Here is a 15,486-nt window from a genome sequence, read left to right as displayed (position 1 = left end):
CATTTTCTGGTAGCCACATTGAAAAAAGGTAAAAAGGAATAGGCAAATTAATTTTAATCATAGTTTTTATTTAATTCCAATAAAATATTAACATGTAATCAGTATTTTAACTATTAACAAAATATTTTACATTCCATTTTTTATACTAAACTGTCTAAATCCAGTATATATTTTACATTTATAGCACATCTCAAATCCAACTGGCCACCTTGCAGGTACTCAGTACCGTGTGACTAGTAGCTATAGTGTTGAAGCACAGTCCTTGCAGTTGTATATGCTGCTTTTTTGTCTATCATATCTTAAGCCTTTTACGAATGGCGTTACAAAAATTTTAGCATCATTTTAGTGGCTGCGTAATATTTCATCATTTAGACTTACTATAACTGTATCTTTAGAAAGTTTTGTTCTTCATGTCACAAGTAACCCTGTAGTTTTCTTTTTTTACTTTTTTTTTTTTTTTAATTTATTTATTTATTTATTTATGGCTGTGTTGGGTCTTTGTTTCTGTGCAAGGGCTTTCTCTAGTTGCGGCAAGCAGAGGCCACTCTTCATCGCGGTGCGTGGGCCTCTCACTATCGTGACCTCTCTTGTTGCGGAGCACAGGCTCCAGACGCGCAGGCTCAGTAGTTGTGGCTCACGGGCCTAGCTGCTCCACGGCATGTGGGATCCTCCCAGACCAGGGCTTGAACCCGTGTCCCCTGCATTGGCAGGCAGACTCTCAACCACTGCGCCACCAGGGAAGCCCCTTTTTTACTTTTATATCAACTGTTTCTCAACACATTGCCAAAAGAAAAAAAAAACATAAATTATTCCTTTTGGGTGCAACTAATCAAATCCACTTATTCATAAAACAAATATATCCACTTAGCATCTACTGTATACTCTGTACTACATTAGATTGGGAAGTGGAGCAGTGGATTTCAAGAAATAGAAGACCAGGTCCCTCCCATACATTGTTTACAAGACTTGGCTCCACAGTTGGACTGCACACATATTGTATTTTATTCTGACTTAAATATCCTTCCCTTCATTTCTTACTCCCCTCTGCCCCTACATATACACACACAGCCTGGTTGACTCCCCCTTATCCTTCAAAGTGCCAGTCAAAGGGAGCCACCTCTGCTGAGTCCTCTAGGTGACTGCTGGCTCCCTCCTCCATTATACAAAATGTATATTGTGTACAGAGCACCATGGTGTTCTGGTTATTGGCTAACTCTCTGTCTTCTCTACTAGAGTGGAAACTCTTTAATGATAGAAACCTTATCTCATAAGCCTCTTTATTCACAGTGCCTAGCAGACTGCCAAGGCAGTGAATGTGGATTTCAGTAATATCTACTGAAATACTTGTTGAAATACAAGTGATCATATTAAGCATCAGTTGGATAAAATAATTACAAGTATTGATCAAGGAGTTCAGAGTTCAGAGAGCTCACTTTAAATTGGCATATGGTTGAAGAAGGCTTTAACAAAGGAGGTAGGACTTGAATTGGGCTTTGGAAGATGATCATGCTTAAGTGAGTGGACGGGAGATATCATGTTCTAAGAAGCCTGTTTGTTTTTCAGGAGGAATTCTTTAGCATGTGCTAAGTATCAGCAGATAAGCATCTTTCTAGATCTAAAACACTATACTAAGTTTCAAGAAGGCTGTAGAGATATGGTCTTGGCCCATGAAAAACTGTCAGGGCGGGGCTTCCCTGGTGGTGCAGTGGTTAAGAATCCACCTGCCAATGCAGGGGACACGGGTTCGAGCCCTGGTGCAGGAAGATCCCACATGCTGCTGCAGAGCAGCTAAGCCCGTGCGCCACAACTACTGAGCCTGCGCTCTAGAGCCTGCGAGCCACAACTACTGAGCCCACGCGCCACAACCTCTGAAGCCCACGTGCCTAGAGCCCGTGCTCCGCAACAAGAGAAGCCACCACAATGAGAAGCCCGCACACCACAACGAAGAGTAGCCGCGGCTTCCTGCAACTAGAGAAAGCCTGCACGCGGCAACAAAGACCCAACGCAGCCAAAAAAAAAAAAAAAAATACTGTCAGGGCTTTGCAGAATTAGAAATTACCACTGGCTGCTTCAGTATGATCTTTGAGTTTAAGCTCTGTTTCAACTTTGGAGTTGTTAAAGGTCATTTTATATGATGCTTGTTCAATAATCCTTCTGGTAGTGGACAGCTGTATATAGATAATAATAAGTATGTCATTATAGCTAATATCAAATGACCATTACTGCAAACCAGGCACTCTTCCAAAGCATTTTGAATGTATTATTTAGTTAAGTCATTTAATCCTCACAACAGTCAAGTGAATTAGGGCCCATTATCCTCTCTCATCTTACAAATGAGGAAACTGAAGCACAGAGAGGTTTAAATAACTTACATGTAACACAGCCATCAAGTGGAGGAGCTAAGATTTGATCCCAGACAGAACAGCTTTAGGGCCTCTACTTTAACTATCACCCTGTACAGCCTCTCTTATAACTGTGTTAAGAATAAAATGTTTTATACAGGGATCATTTAGCATCTAGTGGTTCCAGAAAAGGAATCCTATTATTATAACCCTCCCCTAGTTTTCTTCGTTCCTCTGACTGCTCCTTATCTCATTTGCAGGCTCCTCTTCTTCTACCTCATCATAAAAAACTGGAGCTCCTCAGGCTCAGTCCTCAGCCCTCTTTTCTCTGATTTTATTCTTCACCACCCTTGCCCAGTGATCTTATCTACAACTATCATTTTAATTATCACCCACATTGAAAGGAAGCACAGTGTAAATCTTCAGCCCAGATCTCTTTTCTGATATCAGACCTCTATTCAGATCGCCTCCTGGACCTTTTCACAGCACATTCTGTGTGCCCGTGTTTTTTTCTTCCTGTCTTCCACCCCAACCATCACAAGCCTCATGGTCTTCCAGTGCTCTGTTTTCAGCAAATGGAATCTCCATCCATTCTTTTACGCTGGCCAGGAAGCCAGCTGGTTCCTCCCTTTCCCTCTTACCCCCATATCCCACCTTCACAACCTCTGCTGATTTCCCCTAATATGTCTATTTGTCTGTATCTATACATTTCCACTCTGGCCCAAGCCTCCATCATCTCTCACCTGTACTACTGCACAGCCTGTGGTCCCCCAGCATCTGCTCCAGACCCACTCCACTCTGTTCTCCAGCTTCAGTGAGAGGTGTACCTGTCAAAATACAAATCAATCAATCAGTCTCTTTCTTTCTCTCCTTACCCCCCTAGACACACACACGCGCACACACACACACACACACACACACACACACACCCCTAGCCTAAAACACTTTAATGATTTAAATAAAGAGAAAAGTTCTAAACATGGCCTCTGGGCTTCTGCACAGTCTAGACCTTGTTTTCCTCTTCAGCTTTATCTTCTGCCATGCTACTCTTCACTTGATGACCTTTTGGGTCCTCAAACGTTCTCTCTCTTGACATAGGGTCTTGACATATGCTATTCCTTTTGCCTGGATGCTCTCACCCACCCACCCACTCTTTACCTGGTGAAGAAGTCTACTAGCCCTTCGAACCTTGGCCTTTGCTGGGTTAGTTGCATAGCATGTGTCAGAGGTTGTCATTTTACATTTATATCTATAATTTTGTGACAGATGTCTATCCTCTCCCACTATAAGTGCCACAGAAGCAGGAACCATGGCTTTTTCCAATCACTATTGTATCCCCAGAGTCTAGTGCACAGTGCTTTGTGCATAGACACTCACTATGTATTTGAATGAGGGAGTAAATAATTTGGTAATATGTTCTGTTAATATACATACAGTTTATACTGCACCTCTTGCAGTAGTACAGAGGGCTACAAAAAATAAGGTTCCCGAGACATTGTCCCTGGAGTCCCACAGTCTCTAGGCAGTGATTAAATGACGGCTAACTGTCATTTAAGCATTTCTTCCAAAGGCCTCCAGCATCTCTGAAAATGGCGGCAGAGCTATCCTTTTTTCTTTTAAAATAAACAACTAAGGCCCCATGGTTCGGTTCATGTCAGAGCTTATTAGAAAGTGATGGTGGTTCAGCTTTAGCAGTGTCTTTCAAAAACTTAATTTCACAGATTCTGTCATTGGCCTCTGGAGTCTAAAGCTTCCTTTAGCTCTCTCTGCAAGTCTACTTTTTAAATTCTGACCAAGGTTTAAATTTCCCTACCAAGTTCTTTCTGGGGCTGGGCTGTGACATTGCTATTCCTCTGGTTTCCCTGGCACAGGTAGATTTTTTTTTTTTTTTTTCTAGTTTCAGCATAAACACTTTATCACTTCCATGTTTCAGGTGCTATCTAGACACTCCGAGGGGTCATCAGGTATCTTTCCTGGCATCTCTTTCTGTTTCTACAGACCATGTTGCAGCCCTCATAATGTTTGTTGCCTTGCCTGGCTGTGATTTCAGTACGTTAAATTTGTGTGATGATTTCTTAAAGTGAAAGCTGATGGGTGAAGTGGTTGACCTGCCAGCTCCTGGGACCTTCTGTCTCCCTGGAGGATCACTCTCTATTCCCTAATCCCAGGGAGCTCAGCCTTGAGAGAACCAAGCTGGCTTCCAGGTGGGCTCCATGCTGTGGGTACCCCTTCAGCCTCTGTTCATAGCGTGTGCTGGGACCTTTCTTTTCCAAGGTGGGCCCTGTTGCCCAGGACCACGGAGGCCCTCACATCACAGAGTCTGGGGAAATGGATTTCTTCAGCTTGCTTCTTTTATCCTTTGCCTGTGGAATTTTCTCTTTCACAAATTCGTCTCTCCATCAGAACTCAGTTTAAATAAAATCTAAAGGCTCCCTTGTTCAGTTATTCCTTTTTAAACTCTCTGTTTTTATTTAGTCAGGCTTTGGCAGGAAAACTTCTAAGCGGAGCCCAGGGGAAAAGTGACCATTGGCACAGATTTTAGCCTGTGCTTTGGGCCAAGATTGTTTCTATTTTTATTTTGTTTCTTGTTTTTGTTAACATCCAGAGCACAGATTAAGCACTTTCACTTATCTGTAATGGTGAGAGGCCTTTACATTGCTTGCCTGTGGCCAAGATTCTGCATGCTTAAAACTATTAACCCCCAGCTACCTCCTGGGAGATAAGATCTAGCTGTTCAATTTGGCTTTTCCAAAAGGAGGCTCTGTGCTTCTACTTGATCTGAGATAGAAAAAGGAGAAAGGTAAATCCCAGCCTTTGCTGGATTTTGAAAGAGGTTAGTAGCCTAATTTATGGGTTGTCTTTTTTTTTTTTTAAACTAACTTTATATCATAATTTCTCAGCTGCCAAAAGACATAATTCTACCTCAGCTTCGCCTTGGCAACCTGCTTTTGGCACTCTGTGCAGCCCTGTCATTGCTCTGCATTATTTAAGCAGTAATCTTTAAGAAGGTGAGAAACTATTATTGCTTTTTAGCAGAGTTGACACGCTATTGGCGCAGAGTAGTACCTAGAGCTTCAAACATTTCTAATGGCTGTAAACCAACTTAAACACCTCCATGTAGATGTCTCACTGCCATGAGGTAATAGTTTGCTACAAGGGGGAGAAAGAAGAAGATCAAATGTTATTTAAAAGTGTGGGTTGTTGGTTTTTTCCCCTTCTTTTTAAGTATTCTTATTCCACTGAGTTGTGGCTGTAGATTTTAGCCAGGATCCAGACAATCAAGATTTAGCATTTTGACCAGCTGTGATCTAGTAACGTTCCTCAGAGGAAGCATTTTGTAGGAGGGAAAGACACATATTTGAGACTGTGAATTGTACTCCTTCCTAATACTTTACAGTGTGAGACCTGGTTGTAGACAGATAAAACAAGCACAAGTGAATCTGAAAGAGAACAGAGGGAAAAAAAAGTTTTCAAAGAGCTAAAACTTCACTCCAGCTTGAAGAACTCTCTTGAGATGGGAAATCTTTACATTTTTTCTTTATTTCATTTTTCCCTAAGTCTTCACATTCATATCATTCCATGGCAGAATGTATTTCTGTTAATAATTGATACTTAGAATGCATTAGCATTCTTATAACAGCATAACAAGTCTTAGGAAGTAAACATGCCACACAAACTTAAAGTAGGCAAGAAGAGAAGAGAAGGAAAAGGTATCAAGCCACTTGACCTAAAAAGTATTATTCTGATTCTCACTCCTCCCTCAAACAGAAGTAGAGCGTGTTTTGGTGGCCAGTCCTATGGACTGGGAGAGAGAAGGAAATTAACGTTTATTTAGTCAGACTCCCTCTGTTAAAGCACAGTTAGTTGCTTTGTGATCTTAGGCAGGTTACCTAACCTCTGTGCCTCAGCTTCTTCATCTGTAAAATGAGGAGGTATACTTCATAGAGATGTGAGGATGAAATGAGACCATGTATAAAGCTGTTAACAGATTACTTATTCCCTAGTACTTCATAAATGTTAGTTGCTATTGTTTTATTATTAATAATTTATGGAGTACCTACTCATTGTACTAAGAATTTTACTTGTATATTTTGTTTAATCCTGACTGCAACAACTGTTAGATGGATATACCCATTTCACAGGAGAGGAAACATAGGTTCGGGGTAGTGAAGTGCTCCACCAGTCTCCCATATTTTATAATGGCGGAGCTATATGTGAAGGTCTGGAATATTACATATGGGAGATGTGGAAATGGGAACACATTTTGGACCAGTGCTTTCTTACTTTGTTTCCTCTCTCCCAGTCCCTTTTCTGTAAAAAGAGGCTATAGCTTCGGGCAATAAAACCAACAGAAAAGGAAGATGGGGAGAGAGTGGTGGGGCAAGGACACTGGAGTGGAATGAACTGGTTCTGCTGTCTCCCGGGTCGGGCTGGCTTCATGGCGAGGTATTCGTGTAATGGTTATAGAAGTGCTGAACAGGGTCCTTCTCTTTTAGGTTGGGGAAGCAGAGAAAGTCTCCCTCTTATAAAAATTCCCTCTCCCTGAAGCTAAATTCATACAGAAAAATGACACATCAGAGGTTTGGGGACAATTGGAATGTACCTCAGAGGATTCTGGGAAGCTCTTCTAGTCCCTCAACATTTGGTAGATCGCGTAAATAGAGGCAGTTGAGCATTTCCACTTGATTCAAAGCCTTTCCCACCCCATGTCCTCAGGAAAAAAAGAAAAACCTGGAATGAAGTTTCACATTGGGCAGAATAAACCTTTTGATTTAGTACTTTCTCCCCCAAACTCTTTTACACTTGCCTTGACTCCTTATCTTCTTGCAGGCAGCTCCCTGATGGGCAGGAGTGGAGATGGGGGTGGGTGGGAGGAGTTCTGAGTTTGTTCCTGCTATAAACATTATTCTGTATAGGAGGAAACAGTAGAAGGAATGAGATCTAGATTCTGGTCGTTCCTCTGCTACCTGTTACCCTGTGTTTCCATCTAAGACGTTAATGTCTTTGAGCCTCAGTTACCTCTTCTGTAAAATGAGGCTAATACTTTTGGAATCCAGAGCCCATGGAAGCAAATAATAATGACAGCAACCACAATTACAGCTACTACTGCCATCGGTATATATGCCAGGCATTCTGCCAAGGATTTGAAGTGTGTTATTTTATTTAATCCTTACCACAGTCCAATAATCTATTTTACAAAGAAGAAAACTAGAGCACAGAGAAGATAAGTGACTGCCTACAGTCATATAACTAGTAAGTGGTGAGTTCGACCTTAAGTTATAACTCCAAATAGGATCACAGTTGCCGATCCAGAAGTTTGAGCATCCTTTCTCATCACCACCGCTATCTCCAGATGTCTCTAGATATAGCTGAAGAGATAACAAAAGGTAACTGACTGCAGTAAATAAGGACAGAATGAAAAAGAAATTAATGACCTTAATTTAGAGAGATCAAGGAAGACTTGATCCAAAGAAGCCAAATTTAAACCAGACTGTCCTCCTTGACCTCTAAACTCCAAGCCACTTGCCTTCTCCCTCACCATGCTATTGTTTGGGATCCTAGGATATCCTTTTTTACTTGTAGCAAAAAGGCTTATTATTAAGTAATTTAACAGTCCCCGATGTGGTTCAGTTATTCAACAACCTATGCCCTGTTTCACTAAACCGTGGCCTAGTAAATTTGTAATTACAATATCTTTGGGTTGTTTTTTAATAAATTCCTTTTAATTGCAGCATTAAACCCCAGATGTCATGTTTCCAGTTTGGACCTAAGCCAAGCTAGGAGAGGCATCCATTCAAGGCAAACAGCTGATGAGGAGAATGTGTGCAGTGAACTGGGGGACTCAGTCCAGTTGCTAAACCTCAGGCTCTGTGCCCCCAAATCTAGTGCCTTAGAACATAGGGACCCTTGGCTGAAGTGGGGGATAAAGAAATGCTACTACATTTCCTGCTGCATCCACTCCTCCCCAGAACACTCAGGTTTACTCTGGTTGTCTCTAAGAGTAGAAATTCCCTGTAAGTTATTCATCACTATTTAAATACTGTACTAATTTCATTTGATAAGTAAATTGTCAATTGCCTTTAAAAATTGGTCTTAATAATTAATTAGTAAATCTAGGCGTTTCAACCTCTTCTTCCATCTAGATAAAATAATTATGAAGCCAGACTGTAATCAATCAGACAAAAAGAATCTTGAAACCTTCTGGGCATTCTTTATTAATCTATCATTTGCCTTTTTAATTGCTACCTTTCTCTTTTTAGGCAATAGTAGAGGTATAATGTTCCTATTTTTCTTGTAAGAATTTAATACCAAAACGTGTAATAAAGATTCCTTCTAGAAACCTTCTATTAAATATGAAAGAATTATTTTATTAAAAATCTATGCATTGGGCTTCCGTGGTGGCGCAGAGGTTGAGAATCTGCCTGCCAATGCAGGGGACACGGGTTCGAGCCCTGGTCTGGGAAGATCCCACATGCCGCGGAGCAACTAGGCCCGTGTGCCACAATTACTGAGCCTGCGCGTCTGGAGCCTGTGCTCCGCAACAAGAGAGGCCGCGATAGTGAGAGGCCCGCGCACCGCGATGAAGAGTGGCCCCCACTTGCCACAACTAGAGAAAGCCCTCGCACAGAAACGAAGACCCAACACAGCCATAAATAAATAAAAATAAATAAATTTAAAAAAAATATGCATTGTGTTTTTATACAGAGGTACAACAGTTCGTTTTTTAATAGTAAAACTTTAGAAATATCCTAAATCCACAAAAATAAGAAAATGATTAAGTAAATTATGATATTCCATTCAATGGAGTAGCCATTCAGAATTGTTTACCAAGAGGTTTGAATAACTTCCAACAACAGGATACAGAATTGTATATATATACTGCAAACACAGCTTTCATTTTGTTTTTTGTTTGTTTGGTTTTGTGTCTTTTTTAAATTAAACACACATATATAAAATCAAAGTCTGAAAGGAAAATATCCAAATAGTGGTTATTTGATGGGTAATAGGCTTTTGAGTGATTTTTATTTTTTAATATGGTTTATATTTTTTAGTTTTCCAGGGAGTATAAATTATTATAATAATTAAAAATGCATGTGTGTTTGTATATATTTTAATGCAGTCATTCAACACTTGAGCTGTTTAGACCTCAGCTATCTTAAAAATTTGGAACATTGCTAAGATTCTGGAAGTAATAAAAAATTAATTCTGAGCAGCCAAAACTAATGTTACAAAACTCATATAATAAAGCATATTATGCCCAGGATATCTGCTGGTCCATCACTCAAATCCTGTTTACTCTTGCTTTGCACACAATTCTCAAGACATCTACTTTACAAGAACACAGCAAATTAGAAGCAAATGTCAAAAAAGGAGAAGCGCTCGCAGGCAAGAGCACTGACTCGGCCACACGTGACAGCCTGACAGTGAGAGAGGACACAGAAAAGCCTGAGTGCAGACTTAAGAACTCAGACTCAGATCCCAGATTCAGAAACACGCCCCTGAAAGGCCCATAGTCTCTCTACTATGTCATAGTTAGTAAGACATGTTAATACTGATGGCCCAAAGTTATCAAGAAAATACGTTTTTTAATTGGAAAATGAATAGATACATGTATATGTATAACTGAATCACTTTGCTGTACACCTGAAACTATCACAACATTGTTAACCAACTATACTTCAATATAAAATAAAAAGTTAAAAAAAAATTTTTAAATAAAAAAAAGGGAAAATACCTTTTTTGTTCAACTTACTCTTTTTAAGATTATAAGAAAGACTAATAAAAATTTTTGAAAGGTTTCATGGCACATAGCTGCAAATGGGAAAAAAAGATAGTGTGTGATTGTAGGGTAAACGTTAGATATGTAGACTTCCTTATTTGTCTCCGTAATACCTCATCTTCTTACCGTTCTTAAGAGGGAATGTTTTACTGTTACTTAGGTTTTCTAAATTGTATTTGATACTGTCATTACCCGGGTTCTCATAAAAATCCAGGAAACCTGGGTAAGATCCCAGGATCAGGATGTCAGCAAATGCCAAAGTCTCCATCTCGCAAAAGCCTTTGAATCCATAACCCTCCTACCTGCCTACCTTTTTCACAGGGCGGATGTGAGAGTTCAACAACATTATTGATGCTCAGCAAAATGGTAGTTCCCTGCCTATTGTAGCTGCCGGGGAGGGATGTCATACTTTATTACTTTTCTGTTGTGCAAAGTTGAGGAGAGCTTTCAGGGAGTCTCAGAATCAAAGAGGACTACAAAAACCCCTTTCTTGTGTCGTAAGCACTGCTTGTTGTGCCCTGACCTGTTTGTTTCTCATGCCCTTTTATCAGCCCACCTGGAGCCCAGCAGAGGGAAGCAGAGCAGGGTCCCCTGGGGTGGGAGGGTGGGTGGCAGCAGGGAGGGTGTCAAGTCATTCACCCTTCGTAGCCATAAGTGGTTAAGCACCTGGCCTGTGGTCACGTGCCAGCAATATCACCTTCAGTGTTCCGGGCGGGTTTACCTGGTGCTTCCCACCCCTCATGGGCTGTGGTGGCAACTGAAAGCGTGGCCTGTCTGCCCAGAATAGACTGTCTGTGGGTGGTGCTGATGCTGTTTTAGTTTGATTACCTAGGGCCCCTGCAGAATCATGTAGAGAAGGACACTTGTCAACAAGTAGCAGTGAAAACAAGAAGGTTGGCCAAAATGTTCAGCTAACCCCATTACTGTGAGTTTTGACAACATATTAACTGAAAACCTAGATTAAGACCAACAAATTTTCCTCTGTTTAGTTTTTCTTGAGAACTAAAAACAGTAATTTGCTAGTCTACTTGCCTGGTTCCATGTGTGCCCCAGTGAGCACCCCTAGTTAGGAAATCACTCTTGGCACCAACACTCATAGCCAAGCAAGGAGTTTGATGGGCACGTGGATTAGAAGAAGCCTTTTGGTTGCCTTTCCTCAAGAAGCTTGAAGAACCTTTGCTTAGACCACAGGGATAATCGAGCATCAGGAGAGATCTGAGAGGAGAGGGAGCAGGAGCTGGCTTAAGGGTTTGTTGCTGTGGACACAGGGAGAAGGAACCCGAGATCCTTTCTTCTTTCTCAGGGCACTTATCATGACTGTAATTTGAAAATGTATCATTTCAATAATTGTGTATGTCTTTCTACTGCAAGACTGGAAGCTCCTCAGAGGCAGGGCGAGCATGTCTTACATCTGTTTCCCCTCCTCAAGGCCTGGCACAGGTAGCAGCTATTTGTTGGATAGGTATAGTTTTAAGTCTAACCTCTGCTCCTGCCTGGTACTTGCCTTTTTTGCGAGCCGCTTCTCTGTGTGTGTTTCCTCATCTAAAGAACACAAGTCAGATGGATCTTGTGTTTGCACCTCCCTCTGTCTCTGGACCCAGTTTGTTCATATAGTTGTATTGAAGCTGACTAGCTTCAGCCAAGTATGATGTCTAGAACTGTGATTAGTACTCCAGGGGTGGCTTCGCTAGCATAGTTTATAAAATGACTATCATTTCCAGAGTCTGGATACTCTATTTCCATTAACTAATTATTATTTATTATTTCAGACTTAAGAGTAATAATGTATACCCTGCTTTCCTGATGGGGTTTTTGTGAGGACCAAGTGAAATGATGTATATGAAATAACTTCAGAAACTATAATGCTTTGGGTAGCCAAACAGTGATTATTCTTGCTGGCCCAAAAGTATCTTCCTGAGAAGTAACTCAAGTTTGAAGGAAGGTACTGAAGACCAAGTATTGTAAAATGTGTGTGACTAGCGTTATAAAGGAGAGGTCATTTCCCAAGTTAATTTTTCGTTAAACACACACACACATACACACACACACACACACATCTCCTTGGTCCTCTCTCTGCCACTTATCTAATGCAAGGCAATTAGCATTTGCGTATTGGAAAAACTATTGGTCATTGAGTTATGAGTCATGGGTTTCAGTCCAGCCTCACCCCTGCCTCGTTGAGGTCATCATGGGCAAGTCATTGAAGTTCTCTGTCAAATGGGGATACCTGCTTTATGAAGGTAAAATAAGACTTGAATATTAAAAACAAGAATAAGATATTGGTAGCCCTGCAGACATATGAAGTTGATCACATCCTCATATATTTTTCTTTCCAGATCCAATCCCTCCAGTTGCCTCGACTCCTCCCATATGACATTGTCTCTACCCCCGCCCTACCCTCTGCATATATTTCAGTATATCTTGTATCCTTCTTAAAGGAAGCTCCCAATGCTGAACTCAGAATACTTTATGTTGCATTTTGTATTTGGACACTAAAATTAGTACTAAGGTTGAGTATTATCAATTTGTGTTATCTCAGACCTAAATATGTTATTTCCTATCTCTGGATGCAGAAGGTTGAAGCTGAGTTCTGAAGTTGAAAGTAATTCTCATTGTTTGTTTGTCTTCTAGCGACAGACATCACACCTCCAGTGCAATCCCTGTTCCAAAGAGACAAAGCACTATGTTTGGAGGTGTAGATGTAGGCTTCTCTGGGGGGATGCCTTCACCAGACAAAGGACACCGGAAACGGGCCAGCTCAGAGAATGAGAAACTCCAGTACAAAACCCCTCCCCCCAGTTACAGCTCAGCATTAGCCCAGCCTGTGACCACCGTCCCCTCCACGGGAGAATCTGAGAGAAAGACAACATCTCTGTCTTCCTCCTTGGACACCTCCTTGGACTTCTCCAAAGAAAACAAGAAAAAAGGGGTGGATCTGGGTGACAGCTCCCATGGAGGCCATGTGAGTGTGAACACTATCCAGGAACAGGGACAAGCCCTCCCGGGGCCTCCAGCCACAGTCAACGGCACCCTCCTGCCCAGCGAGCAGGCCGGCTCCTCCAGCGCCCAGCTTCCGGGGGGATTCCACCCGGTCTCCGAAGCCGAGCTCTGCTGTACCGTGGAGCAAGCAGAAGAGATCATCGGGATGGAAGCCACAGGCTTCACCTCAGGCGATCAGCTGGAAGCATTTAACTGCATCCCCGTGGACAGTGCCGTGGCAGTGGAGTGTGACGAACAAGTTCTGGGAGAATTTGAAGAGTTCTCCCGAAGGATCTATGCACTGAACGAAAATGTATCCAGCTTCCGCCGGCCACGGAGGAGTTCTGATAAGTGAAGCGAGCGGACAGACGGTAGGACCAGGGTAGAGTCACTGCTTGAAATGAGGATAAAGCTGCACTGGTTACCCTTTGTAATAATTATGACACAAAATGAATATTAATGGAGGATATTCCTCACAAAAATAGACTTTGTGAATCGAGGAGGGACTCAGGATCATTGTGTATCAGTGGGCCAAAGTTAGATTTTGCTTGCAAGGTTTGCTTTTCAGGCCTGACAGTTATTTTAAGGCAGAAGTCTAGCTCTAGTCACCTTATAGGCATTTGTCTGCTTTTTTATTTACACTTCTGTGTTATCCTCAGAGGGGAGATGATAATATATAAATAATATAATGAATTCGTCTTTAGTTTCTTATAAGCATTTGCCCTCACCATAGTTTATGAAACTTTGGGAAAATTGAATATTCAGTAAAAGGTCTCCACCATCTACTGAAGGATCTTTGGCCATCCATTAAGTTGATGAATAAGAAGCACAATGGTCTCCTTATACCCAGGCCCACCTGCCCCTGCCCCTGCCCCTGCTCCTGCTCCCAGACTCCACAGTCAACCTAGCTGTCGCCCCATCTACACAGTAGATACCTTGTGCATCCTGATGACTGAGGACATCATATTTGCTGGTTCTTTAATGAAGTTGCCATGACCTTCCACCTCTTCCAGTCAGCCATACCCTTGATGCAGCCCTCAGATTATAGGAAAGACCTCACCCCGGGTGGATCCCAGGGGATCCTCAATGACCCCCGAGGTTACTATAGTCAGATGGCATCCAGTTCCCTCTGGGGGCCAAAGTTATGTGGGCAGAGGCTGTTGTCAAAAGCTGGGTGTGCTTTCTGGCAACACACTCACCATATAGAAATCCCTATATGTAAACCCCATGTTAATTTATTAAATTTCAGTTGGAAAGGAAGGCATTGTATATGATGAAATATGTGTAGAGAGTCAGGCTGTCCAGTGTGCAAACTGCAAGGCAGTTGAGGTAGTTAGATTAAGAGACTAGATGAGGCATAGAATACTATCGGTATGTGTGCAATTGCATAAATATTAAATTATGTTTTTGAAGTACATTTTCATTCCTGGAGCTCAGATATCATTTGCTATTGCTATATACTTTATATACCCAAGGACATCGCCTCAGGGTTGCAAGCTCTTTAAGGAAATTTTATGCTTATATCCGTGTATTGCATAGAAGAATAAAAATTGAGTTTACTTCACTCAACCTGATTTTTTTTTCCCCAGCTTTGAAATTCCTCTTGAACCTACATCTCCATATGTTACATCGTGACAGCACTAGCCTGAACAAAACCTGTGGCTGTGTCTAAGCTAATGCCGTTGACTTCATTTGAGTTTACATATTGTGTATAGCAACGCACCGTCACAGGCGTACTCTGCAGTAGCTCATTTGTCCTCCATAACAACTTAACTCATAGGTTTCATAATCATTTTCATATTTTGTCCAAGCATTCCTGGGCTCAATTATAAATATAGCTACACTGTTAAATGGAATAGTTCATGTTGTTATTTTTCTTGTAAAGAACTCACAAAATCATTGTATGACAGACAGACCCAACCTGCAAGCAATTAAAAGCTTTAACTTGATCTGAAGAAATCCATCTTATTCCTCTAAACAGGTGGAACTACTCCAAACCTGGAGCAGAAGCCATCTGTAGAGTCACGGCTTCTTTGCAGAGTACTGTCATTCATTTTGGAGTCAGTAAGGGTGGAGCTAGACATGATCTTGGATGTACATCAGACTGGGCTGTGGGGTCCTCCAGTGAAGTAACATCTACCCCCCCAAGCCCAAAAAAAAGGTTTGAAGGACTATGTTAGTATTGAACAATGGAAGGTGAATCACATGTGATGTGTGATTCCTCAGATATGGGAGAGACCTTTAAACTTCATGCGAAACTCAAAGACAAGGTGCATTCAATGCAGGTCCTCCAGCCCAGCTTCTGGCATCACCAAGCAGAGGGACCACATACAGGAGCACCCATAGTTACAGTGTTCATCTCAGATTCCACACAGCCAGATAGAG

The 15,486-nt window shown here is 41.6% G+C and overlaps 1 protein-coding gene across 1 annotated transcript in view; it reads left to right on the top strand.

The window, feature by feature from the left end:
- Positions 1-14,942, top strand: part of UVRAG (UV radiation resistance associated) — a 359,730-nt gene extending 344,788 nt beyond the window's left edge. Inside the window, 1 exon segment of the mRNA XM_061202856.1 lies at positions 12,754-14,942. Coding sequence (XP_061058839.1) covers positions 12,754-13,456 — 703 coding nt within the window. The 3' untranslated portion in view covers positions 13,457-14,942.
- The last annotated feature ends 544 nt before the right edge of the window (positions 14,943-15,486 follow it).

This window comes from Eubalaena glacialis, chromosome 10 (genome assembly GCF_028564815.1).
Source record: "Eubalaena glacialis isolate mEubGla1 chromosome 10, mEubGla1.1.hap2.+ XY, whole genome shotgun sequence".
NCBI lineage: Eukaryota > Metazoa > Chordata > Mammalia > Artiodactyla > Balaenidae > Eubalaena > Eubalaena glacialis.
This window is presented reverse-complemented; position numbering and strand designations above follow the sequence as displayed.